Below are 12,579 nucleotides of genomic sequence, written 5' to 3' on the forward strand. Positions count from 1 at the left end.
TCAGTGATTTTTTTGTTTTGCAATGAACTTTTCTTAGTAAATTTCTTGTTGACATCAAAGACCCCAGTGTTAGTGATTCTGAACTTCATGTGTCAGTAAAAAAATAATAAATTATAAACTTTTCCTTGGTTTGAAACAAAAACAAAATTTGATTTTACTTATGCTCAGGAAATGTAACTTCAGAACATGAATACAGTGTAAATTTTCCATAAAAAAATACATTTGTAATATTTTGACCCAAAATGTTTATCACATGAATGATTATTTAAAAAATTCAAAAAATTTTCACTACAGGTACTTTAAAAATGCCTAAGTACGACCTAGGTACTTCTAAGAAAAATTAGAAATCTAAACAACTCCATTGAGATAAAAATCATTTTCTATTTAAAAAACATATGGTGCTTTCATTTGTTTGAAAAATAACATTTTATTTTTTTCTGAGTATTTTGCCTAGAAGAGATACCAATAATTATTTTATGTTTTCTAGCAAGTAATTTTTATCACTTACATTCTGCAAATTTATGTAATAGAGGTCATCTAACTAAACACCCTTCGATTTATATTGTGGGCATCTCTTTTATCATTAAAATAATCTTAAAAACACAGAAAATAAACAATTTCTACAAAGTAGATTTGCCAAAAATCATTTAACTTTTTCATTTGGGGGCAATCTCTGTCCAGTTTGGAGCTATTGTAAAGAATGCTGTGATTAATATCGCCCAGCAGTCTCTCCACATTATAATCTTTTCTTTAGAAATAATTATTACAAGTAAAATCACAAGGTCAAAAGTATAAACATTTTAATACCTATTAGCAAATTTTAAAAAGTATCTATAATAATTATTCAATAATAGCAGCAACAGCTAATATTTCTTACGCTTATTATATGCCAGGATAGTGGTTGTCAGTTTTACTGCATCTACAGCAACATTGTGTGTTGTCATTAAAAACATTGCTTGACAGATTGACAGGAACATAAAAATATGAATAAAAAAACACCCATCAGATTTTTATGTGTTTTTGATAGTTCCTTAAATTAATGTTTATCATTTTTATTGGCTAGTCATATTTTCCTTTGCTATTTATTCAAGATCTTGTATCTTTTCATATTGGGTGTACATTTTTTTTCTTAAAATTCTTCTTTGTTATATTTGTTGCAAATGCCTCTCACGGCTTTAGAAGATTCAGTCATGTTAACTCAGCTTTGAAGGCAATGTGATATCAGGCTGACATGCAGCATACTACCAAATTTCTCTTCCTATAGCCTTATTTAACATTGACTAGAAAACAGGGTAATATGATCACTAATTTTTCTCCTCTGAAGTAAAAAAATAGTATTTCCTGGGATTTACAAAATTTTAATCATTGTATTTTAAAATGCATAAGAAAAAGTGAATACTTCCTACCTTTAAACTTATTTGTATGTCTGCACCTAAAACAAGATATGTCATGGAGTTTCCTTATATCAACTCTGTTGAAGATATAATTACTACTGAAAACCAACTGAAACAGGCTAGCGAAACAATTTCAGAGACAAAATAGTCATAAATTATAAAATGAGACCTTTGTACCTTTGTATTAAAATAGTCAAGTAAAAAATTTGAAATTTTAATGAACAAACAGAAGTGACTGTATGGTTGACTGAAGAACCAATCATACAGGTCTCAGTTTAAAAGATGGCATACTAAAAGTTTAAAATGAAACCTAAATGATTATACATAGGGATAAACAAAGTAAGATTAATTTATACTGTTACAGATATTTAATTTAATATTATTATTGTAAATACAATAGGATTTCCCCTATTGATCAAGTACAGAATAACGGTCATTTAAAATTAAAATAATAAAGTTGTTATTCAAAATGTTAAATCTGATCTCCAAATAAAGTGACATGTGCATTTGTTAAAACAGAATGAGTAGTTCAGTAAACCAGTAAAATGTTTAATAAACAAGAACTAAAATTGCAATACTAAACTATTAAATTTCCTATTCACTAATTTATTCTACATAAGAAATCACAGCTATGGGTCAATAGGGATATGGAAAGGTAACACTTGTCTGATACAGGCAGCCTTCGAAAAGCAAATCAAGCAACTATTTTTATTAGGAGTGCTACACAGGGAAATGTCTGGGTTGCCAGTTAATAGATCACTTACCTTGAAATTATATTCCCATTTACCTGCTTTCTGATAAGGTAAATAAGAGAGGTAATAAGTAAAGTCTACATATTAGCTGCTGTGATTTTGGTAAATACCAATTCAACATATTTTACCTACTAAAAAAAATTCCTTGCATTATGACTCTGAAACACTTGATACAGAAGGATATTGAATTCATAACAATATTTTCTCAGTCAACTTGCTCAGTCACATGAAAAACAAGACTTATTTTTAGCATCATATTTTGCTCCCCTTTTTATTTTGTTGCATAGTGTTTGTTGAGCAAAAGTGTTCTGTTCCAAAATTAGACTGTCACACTGTATGTAGCTGCCTGGATGCTCAAAAGGAACTGTGATTATGTGCACTTACTGCAGGAAAATGAGAATTTCTAATGGATTGAAACATGATTGCAATGTTCAAATGCAATACAAGAAAACCTGAATTAAATAGAATGGATGAATGACAGACCCTTATGAAAATAATTTTTAAAGTGGTTCAGTGAGATGAAATGTAGGGTTCCCCCCTCCCTTTTTTGACTTAACTCTGAGTCAATGGGTTTTCATAGCACCAAAGTGTTCAGGTAATTTATTCAAGTGATGCTAGATCAGGTGAGGACTTTGCAGATTTGCTAATGATGCTCGGTTGCCCCTAAATCAAACATGTTTAGCCAGGAAAGGTGATATTGAGTTAAATTCATGGTTGTGTTATTTAAGAAATATTTCAATAAGAAAATAGGGTACTATATTTTTAATCAAAGTTAACCAAAGACATGTATTGCTTAACAACATATACTTTATTTCACTCAAATAAAAGTAGAAGCAATTAGATATGAATTGTATTATGAATATGGATAGATAAAGTCTAAGCAATTAGGCCCTATTGACAAAGTAGTTTTATGACTGTTTGTCTCAATAGACAATGCTTATTGCAGGACATCTTCCCAATGATTAAGGAGAAATTCTATGTGAATAAAATTTGGTAACACAAATAATGGATAGTATTTCTTTCTTTCATTTATAATACTGTACATTTAACTCATCAGATCATAATGATTGAAAGCATCTAATTGCTTCTAGTTTTTCAATGACCTCAAGAAGAATGTGGAAAAATGTGGAAAGAATGCTCAATTAAGTGCCAGAAACCTGTAGTGTGCAAACCCAGAGAAGGCATTTAAATACTTTAAGCTTTTGTTTACTAATGTGAAGAATACAAGTAAAATATTAATATCTTACTAGAGGCCTAATGCACAAAATTTGTGCAAGAGTATGCCTTCCTTCTCCGGGCTGCCGGTACCAGCTTCCCTCTGGTACCTAGGACCCAGGCTTCCCTCTCAGCCCCAGCTTTGTACAGAAGGCCGTCTGGAAGGATGTCCAGAAGGACGTCTGGTCTAATTAGCATATTATGCTTTTATTATTATAGATAGGACTATCATTAGAATTGCATGAGAAAACAGATTATAGACACTCTATACTTTATTCCCTTCCACTCCCTCCCACCTGCCCATTCTAAAAAGTAAACAAACCAAAGCAACTAAATAGATTCCATATTTTGAGGCTTTATGACACAGTTTCCATTTTTCTCTGGATATTCCCACAATTCTGTTCTTATTTATGACTTACTTTTCTAAGACTGAAAGGATTCCAGGAGATAAGGTGATGGAATATTTCAGCTGTTCACACTGTGAGATTCACAATTGCAGTGATAACTAGCTTTCTTTGAATACTTTATTAGGACCTAATTCTGCCTCCGCTGCTGGTGGGGTGATCTTTGTGCTTTAGAGTTCTGCTGATAAAGGCTCAAAGAAGAGAACTTTAAGGGAAGTTTCAGCTCTATAATTCTGTGAACACCACCAAGTTTTATTCTGCTTTGAAACTGCACCACCTCAGAGGTTTCTCAGAGAAGAATAATTTTGCCTTTGATAGCAATAGATAAAGAATAAATTAAAGTGGCAAGCAGCACTTGTCTACTTTTCACTGGTTGGAATATGAAAAGACTAGAAATACTTGGCAGTTACTCCTCTCTCCTGACTTTGCGCCTCTTACCTTCTGCTCCTGTTCCCTCCCCCTTCTCTCCTGGAAGCCTTGTCATTTTCCAAAGTATATATGCCGTTTCCCAACTTTGCAATATTTTTCAACAGTGTATAAAAAGACTAAGGAAGATTAGTAGATATTCGGCCACTGTGTAGACCTGTCCTTGTTAAACTTTAATATGTATGTGAATGCCTTGGGGATTTTGTTGAAGTACAGACTCTGATTTAGTGTGTCCAGGGTGATACCTGAGATTCCTAACTTCTATCAAGTTCCCAGGTGCTGTTAACTAGTCTTAGAATCACACATTGGGTAGCAAAGATGGGGACCATTCCATAGACTAAAGTGACCCTAAACCTAAAATTTAAAAGAAGAAATGATCATAAAAAGTAAATATATTCCAATTTTTTAAAGTCGTTTCCATTTTTCTTACTTTTCACAAAAAATATGTTTTTTATTTCAAAACTGAAATGTCCAGAAAGGCAATGCATCATTCCTACAGGTATTCTATTGTGTTGTGACTTCTCTATATTCTGATTTACACATTTATAAATTTGGCAAAAAATTTACATTATGATTTAAAAATTTAGACAAGTTGAATATCACAATTTAATTTTGAAAACATAATCATGTAAGGCAACTGTTATATAATTATGAAGGTGATTAGATAATTTAAAAATAAACATTTCTTAATACTATTTAAGACATAGTATAAGCTTTATTTGTATGTGTTGTAGAAACAAAATTTTCATGATACAAAATAGTACAATAAACTAAAACTGCTGCAAGAAATAATGCTGGCTCATCCAATTAGTAAATTTACAAAAACCATTTCTTTATCTTAGGTGAGGCAATCAATTTTTTTTCACTTTTCTTTCAAAATCCCTTAGCATTCAATAGTCTTCCTGCTGGTTGATAGAAATACAAATGAAAACATATGCCTAATTAGCAACAACAGTTATTTCAGAAATGAAGAAACTTGAGTCATGACTATAAAAGGCATTATCCACTCAAAAATTATGGAGACGTTTAAAGATTGAGTGGTATTCTAAAATTCAACAACATTCCATCTTATTAAAAATATGCACATTCTTCCCCCTTTTCTTAAAAATATATGCTAGATTTCTTTATTTTAGCACACGCCCAATAAAGTCCAAGGATCCTAGTGAAAACTAAAGTGCAACAATAACAACAAAAAGTTTTATTTAAAAAAATACTTCTTTCGGGATTTCTCCTTTTTCTGTACATTTATCTACACTTCTCCTCATAGAAGAGGTAGGGAACTGACTAAAGAAAGGTTCAAACTTACTCACATGTATTATTAGAGGAAATGTCTTCTGTAGCCTTAATATAAAGGGTGGTGATGACAATAGTTGAAGAGAAAAATAATGGTGGTCAGACAAAGAAGATGAATAAGTATTGAGAGGACCAAAGAGTCTGGATGAAACACAGTGATGCAACACAGGCAGGATTCATGGTGTTTGCCTTAATTATATCCCAGAAACTTGGAAATATTATATAAATCTTAGGGACAAACTTTAACCCTATGTAACTAGCTTCAAATCATGTAAGAATTCAGTAAGTTTTTCTGATATCCCACTTAAGAAATTACAACATCATGCCAATTAAAATGACATTCAAAAGTTTTTAAAAAGAAGACCTTGTTAAAATATCAATAATACCAACAAATCTGCAGATTAGTTTTTAAAATGTTACTCTTGCAGAATATTTTAAGCTTTCATAGAAGACTGCATTTGTGAAATTCATTTACCTCTATTGTATTATTTATCATGTAAGAATGAGGTTTACTTCTTATCTTAAATAAGTCACCAACCATTTAATAATGTGGAAAATGTAACCCAGACGACAAATTCATTTTGTTAAGCAAAGAGAAATGAAAGAAATGAAGCTGTTTCAAGATAGCTTCCTCATGCAGAGGAAAATATTTCTTTTTTATTAGCTCCATCTGATGGTTGGTTTGGTGTTTACACACTGCCTGGCTATAAATTCCCAATAATTTTATTGGTTTTTTCTTCCTCTCTTCTCTCAGAAAAACGTGCTATATTGAGAAGAGGTTGCTTAACTGATTATGTACCTAATTAGTTTACTGAATTTTGCAAAGTATTTACTATTATAAAGAATGTTCAAGCTAATCTTGTCAGTTTTTTTCCTTTAAAGTGAGAAGCATAAATATCAGAGATTACAACGGTGTAAAATTAAAAATATGAAACTATTGCTGATACTGTTCTGTATGTACATCTGCAAACATAACTCTCAGATAAGCATAGCATGCCCTTTGCCTAATTTATGTTGAGCATTACATATGATAACAAATTTTAAGCACATAAAAGTGACTTTATGTTTCTCATTCATATTTTATACTTACAGACTAGTTTGGCAAAAACCTACTTATATACCATCCTAATATTTTGTAATATGAGCATACATGCTTGAAAGTGCAGTTTTTCCAGTGCAGAAAAAAATAACTTAGGTTTAAATATATTTGAAATGCAGGGTGGGGCAAAAGGAGGATTACAGTTGTTGTTATGGAAAATAATACAATAATTAATCAATAATAACACAAAAATAAACTGTTTTACATACTCACAACTGTAAACCTACTTTTGCCCCATCCAGTATTAACTCAGTTGAAAGATTCCCAAAAAAGTAAATGAAGGAAAATACTATACCTCAGCATCATATTCCCATAACTGATTTCCTCTCATGTGGTGGCATTTTAACATGATTACAGGTCCATTGAGTCTAGAAACATCCAAGCACAAGTCATCGGTTCGGATTTCTTTGTCAGCGGTATAAGAAAATACCTGAAAATATAAAATTCAGCTAATAAAATAATATCTTCTTAAAAACAAAAAGTCACAGCATAGCAGGTTTATCTGTGAAAGTTTTCACATGAAATGAACTTTTCAAATGATCTCTGCTCTGTGATCTTGAGAAGCTAGCTAGTTTATCTCTCCAAGTCCTTTTCCTCAACTGCATTATAGGGACAGTGTCACAGGTTTTATAAGGTTTTTGTGAAGTTTCAATTTAACAAACTATATTATTTGCCGGCACCATCTTTCCTGAACTATATTTGCCTTATAAAGCGCACACAGGTTCAACAAAATAAAGTGCTCAATAAAAGGCAGTCCTTGTTCCCACCACCATATGCCCAATTCCTCACTTAGAGACAATGATATTTCTATAACGCACTTTAAATCTTTCTTTCCATAACAAAAGTACATCATAACAAAAGTACATCATGTAAATTTTATTAAACATTGTTAGTGAATCTGTGAAGGTGGTAGAATTATCCTCTCTTCTATGCTTATCTTTCTCATGTGGTTTGGGCTGGGCTTGACTATAATTCTCAAAATATCCAAGAAATGTCAGGTGGATTGTAGACTCATTGTTAGCGAATTCTAACTGATACTACATAATCTCTATTGCTTTGTTCCTGGTGTGAATAATTTATTTATAAACATTGATTATTAAAGTTTTATGAGAGTTACTAAGTTGTTTTCTTCCATTGGCTCTGATAAGCATGGTTCAGGATTCTGTGGGCATCTGTTTTTTCTCTTGCAATGTCCAGAAGGAGTATATAAGGAAGGTGATCTCAGGATGTTTTTGTTTCCCAAAGCAATCTGATAAGATTGGAGGAAGTCAGCTCTACAAATCACTTTTAAACTCTGGAGCCCTAGCCTTTAAGCTCAACAACATAGTCTTGAAAGGATTGCTGTTACAGTATTGCTACTCAGGATTTCTCTGAAAATCACAAGTCGGAAGAGGAACATGCAAAGTCAATGATGGAGCCCAAGAACCTCTTAAGCCAACATCTTCAAAGGAAATCCTTCACAAAGGTTATACATTCTACTCAACAGTATAAAAACTTGATAAGTGACGTTCCTTTAATTGAACTATATCTTCCTTTGTAATCTGTTGGTCAAGTTAGTTCTACAAACAACTAAGGCGGCAATTTTTATTCAATTATTTTAAGTTCAGCTCTCACATGAGAAGAGAATGACTTTTGATTCCATTTTGTGGACCATGTTACTTATTTTTTCCAAGATTATTTTGATCTCTGTAACAACTCGGTTTTTATTGCCTTCCACTGTATTAGTTTGCTAGGGCCACCTTAACAGAGTAGCACATACTGGGTGGCTTAAACAATAGAAGTTCATTTTCTCAGAGTACTGGAGGCTGGAAGTCCAAGATCAAGATATCAACAGAATTGGTTTCTTCAGTGAACCTCTTTCCTTGGCTTATAGATGGCCATTTTCTCCCTGTATCTTCACATGGTCTTCCCTCTGTGATTGTCTGTGTCCTAACCTTTTCTTCTTATGACAACAGTCCTATAGATTAAGGCTCACTCTAATGACCTCATTTTACCTTGATGACATCTTTAAAGATCCGAACTCCAAATATAGTCACATTTTGAGGCACTGAAATTACGACTTCCACAAGGAAATGCCTGTTGGGGGATTGGGGAGGGGGGTGGGCACAGTTCAGCCCATAATACCTATCAACCCTTTAAAATGTGTCAAAAGAGATTATGCATCTTTCCCTACCCCTTGATGAAAACTACTGGGTTTATTATTTTTCTGCTTACTTATCTAGATCCCCTGGGGATTCAATTCAGAAATTAGATTGGTCTGTTTAATATTATCAATTGAAACTCTGAGTGAAATATAATGGCAGATCACCTCCCCTTCTCTACATTGGGCTGCTTTAGGTTGGAAGTCTGCAGTGGGACAGGGCAGCGTTGACTTCTCTATTTCACCTTCTTAAGTTTTTTGTTTGTCTGTTTGTTTGTTTTTGTGGGGGTTTTTTTGTTTTGTTTTGTTTGTTTGTTTGTTTGTTTGTTTTCATTCTTATCTCCCTTGCCCACTCCCAAATTCCTCCAGGCTTCTAATTAGCTTTTGATTCTTCCAGGTTGGTAAAAGTCTAGGAGAGTCTTACCTGAACTGCCTCTTTATAGCTCCTTCCTGTTCTCTTGCCTGGCAGAATTTGATGCTCCCTCTCCTGACTGTCTGTGGTTCTTTCTAGATTCCCATCACTAAGCACCTCTCACTGCAGTGCTAAGAGGACCACTTTCTATCGCTTGACAACTCAGAGAGGCATGATGACCCAGGCAGGGCAGTCACTGTAATTCAGTTTCATGGCCAGCTTTGCCATGTGTGAGTCAGGTCACAGCCTGCCAAACCCACCAGTATAAGAAGCACATAGAAAGCTCTCAGAGTGGGGTCCTACATAATTTGCAGGGACCAATGCAAAATGAAAATGCAGGACCCATTGTTCACAATTATTAAGACTTTCAAGTTTACAGGGCCCTGTTCAAAGGCATGGATTGTACACCCATGAAACTGCCCCTGCCTTGAGTCCTCCTCTTCATAGCTTTGTCACTGAAAACTGGCCCCATCCCTCTAGCAATGGTTCTCAACCTTCCTTATTCTGCGACCCTTTAATACAGTTTCTCATGTTGTGGTGACCCCAACCATAAAATTATTTTCGTTGCTACTTCATAACTGTAATTTTGCTACTGTTATGAATCGTAATGTAAATATCTGATATGCAGGATGTATTTTCATTGTTACAAATTGAACATAATTAAAGCACAGTGATTAATCACAAAACAATATGTAATTATATATGTGTTTTCCGATGGTCTTAGGCGACCCCTGTGAAAGGGGTTGCGACCCACAGGTTGAGAACCACTGCTCTAGAGGGAAGGCAACTACTCCCCTCATAGAATTCCTTACAGAGTTCTCCACCTTTTGAAACCTCCTGTCCTCCTGTTATGTGTTAAATTGTCTCCCTGCAAAAGATACACAAAAATCCTAAACCCCAATATCTCAGAATGTGAACTTATTTGGAAATAGGGCCATTGTAGAGTAATTACTTAAGTTACCAGGAGGTCATATTGGAGCAGGGCAGGCCCTTAAACCAAAATGTCTGCCATCCTTATAAGAAGACAGAGACATACAGAAAGAAGACAACAGACCTGTGGATCGGGAGATGGGCATTGGAGCCATTTGCCTACAAGCCATGGGAACTGCTGGTGAATTCCTGAAGCTAGAAGAAGCAAGGAATGATTCTCCCTTACAGTTTAGAAGGAATACGCCCCCTCTCACAATTTGATTATTGGTTTGTAGGCTTAAAAATTGTGAGACAATTTCTGTTGTTTTAAACCATCCAGTTTGTGGTAGTTTGTTCTGACAGCCCTAGGAATCTAACACAGTTCCTTTTGTAACTATGCAGGTTGGAGGGTCTAAAAATCATGGAGTCGATGTTCCAAACTGCCATTGCAAATTCTGCACACAGGGAAGTCTGGTTCTATATTTCATATCTATTGTATCTTAGTGTCTGGGATGATGATGATGACATCCAGTTATACTTTACAAAAGCATTGGAACAACCATTTTTATAATAATTTTTCTATTTAAATATCTCTTCCCACAGTGACCTTTACTGTGACTAGGTGATTTATCTGCTTTTATGAATATTTACAAAGCTCAAATTTATTTGTGTTTCTTTATTGATGTCTTAAATGAGTTTAGCAATAATTTCTAATGTGTGAAGGATGGGAGCTAATTCCAACCACAATTCCTTTTAATGTTATTCTGATTATTTTTAAATAAAGATAAGCATTTTCATTATTCTACATATGCATCTGGTTTGTTCTGGATTTTTCTTTTCGGTTATGTCCGAAGGAATTTTATAATTATTCAAATATACACAATGAAAACAGCATTTAAACAATTTTCAAGGACTGCTATGAGAATGATCTTCTAAAATATTCTGCATGAAATTAATGCTTTGTTTCACACAAGAAAAGATTGTCTATACATTCTTTTAAAAGTTTCATCATGCTTACAATGCTGATGTTGTTTAGTTACTTCTTTAAAAATACGCCTTTATCTTTACTCCTCTGGGAAAATGCAAGCAAATATTTGCTTAGATTAGTAGCCTTAGCACAGCTTTCAAGCAGTGCAAGTTTCAAAGAAAGGCACTGTTTCCTTATTTGGACCAAGGCTCCTTCAGCAAGAGGCTCAGGAACTAAACGCCCTCTGCTGGCCCTGTCTTGCCATAGGACGTTTTTTTTATCCTTGGATGGAGAAATATTGTGCAATATACACAATTTATTATACATAATCTCTCTTTAAAAGGTTCACGCATTTATTTTATTCAGCTTTATTATACAGGTTGGAATTTCCCTAGATTTAATTTTAATTTATAAAATAATTTCCTGTTGAGTTCCTCAGAACAATATTTTCCATAAAGTTCAGTTTTAAGGGACTCTATCACTTTATGCCAACTGCTTCACTACTTAGATGAAAACATCAAAGCCAACAAATTTACTGGATTCACCCAATTCGCCAGAGCTGCTTAGTGATGGAGGACTCTCTGGACCCCAAGGTCATTGTCACTATTATTGTACTTGACTCGACTGCCCCTTCCACTCCCATCACTTAGTCATTTTGGAGCTTTGGACCCTCTGGGGGATCACTTTAGGTATTTGAAGTATGATCAATTTGAGAAATTTGTTAACAATCATGCAGAGGGAACAAAATATAAGAAAATAAACACTAGGTGTTTTTTTTTTCTCCCTCATTCTGTAAAAATAGCCCAGGAAAATTTCTACTGAAATAACAAGGAAAAACATTTAGCAACAAAAGTTAGAACTTTAGCATTGTGATTTTTCGAAATGCCCTCTTTTACTGTTTGTCACACAATCCTGAAATCAGCACAGAAAATGCACAGATGGAATTGAATTCATCAGTGGAGCTTCTAAGCAAAGAGACTTTGCTCCCAGGCAGGTCCTTTTTCTGTTGCCTGATTTCAGGCTGCATCTATAGCCTGTTTGCCCAGTGGTTTATGCAGAAGAGGTTAAGGAGAAGTAGCTAGCTTCTAGCTGTGTATTCTTAACTTCCATGCCTAGATGACATCTGTGGTGTTTCACAATTCCAGTGATCTAAGACTGTTATTAAAAACAGGATATGGGTGTGAATCTGGTGTTCAATGTTTCCATCCTGTCCTGAAATCATCTGTGAAGTATCAAATCTTTCTCCTTTCACTTCAATAAAACTGAATGTAATAATTTGCTGTTTCTTAATTTGTGCTCAGCAGTCATCTCATTCTTGAGTCCCTGACCCGGTATGTGCTGATCACATCACTAGGCCTATTCGTCCTGTTCTGCTCTGCTCAGGAAAAGATTACCCTCCTTATATGACTTCCTTCATGCAGCTCTGTGTAAGGACTCTTACTTAGATAGCCTGCTTGCACTGTGCTGTCGGTGTGGCGTCATTTGTGCGTATCCTGGAGCAGGACAGCACTAAAACAATGGGCTTTGGAAAAGCCCTGAGACTTTCCTCCACTACCCATCAGAGCAGA

General features: G+C 34.3%; 1 protein-coding gene across 4 annotated transcripts in view; it reads right to left on the minus strand.

The window, feature by feature from the left end:
• Positions 1-12,579, minus strand: part of GALNT13 (polypeptide N-acetylgalactosaminyltransferase 13) — a 393,823-nt gene that overhangs the window by 5,494 nt on the left and 375,750 nt on the right. For all 4 annotated transcript variants that reach the window (XM_023756129.1, XM_023756128.1, XM_023756131.1 and 1 more), the window contains one exon: positions 6,879-7,013. In XM_023756129.1, the coding sequence (XP_023611897.1) occupies positions 6,879-7,013 (135 nt within the window). The remainder of the gene's footprint in view (positions 1-6,878; positions 7,014-12,579) is intronic.

This window comes from Myotis lucifugus, unplaced genomic scaffold, assembly GCF_000147115.1.
Source record: "Myotis lucifugus unplaced genomic scaffold, Myoluc2.0 scaffold_89, whole genome shotgun sequence".
NCBI classification, from domain to species: Eukaryota; Metazoa; Chordata; class Mammalia; order Chiroptera; family Vespertilionidae; genus Myotis; species Myotis lucifugus.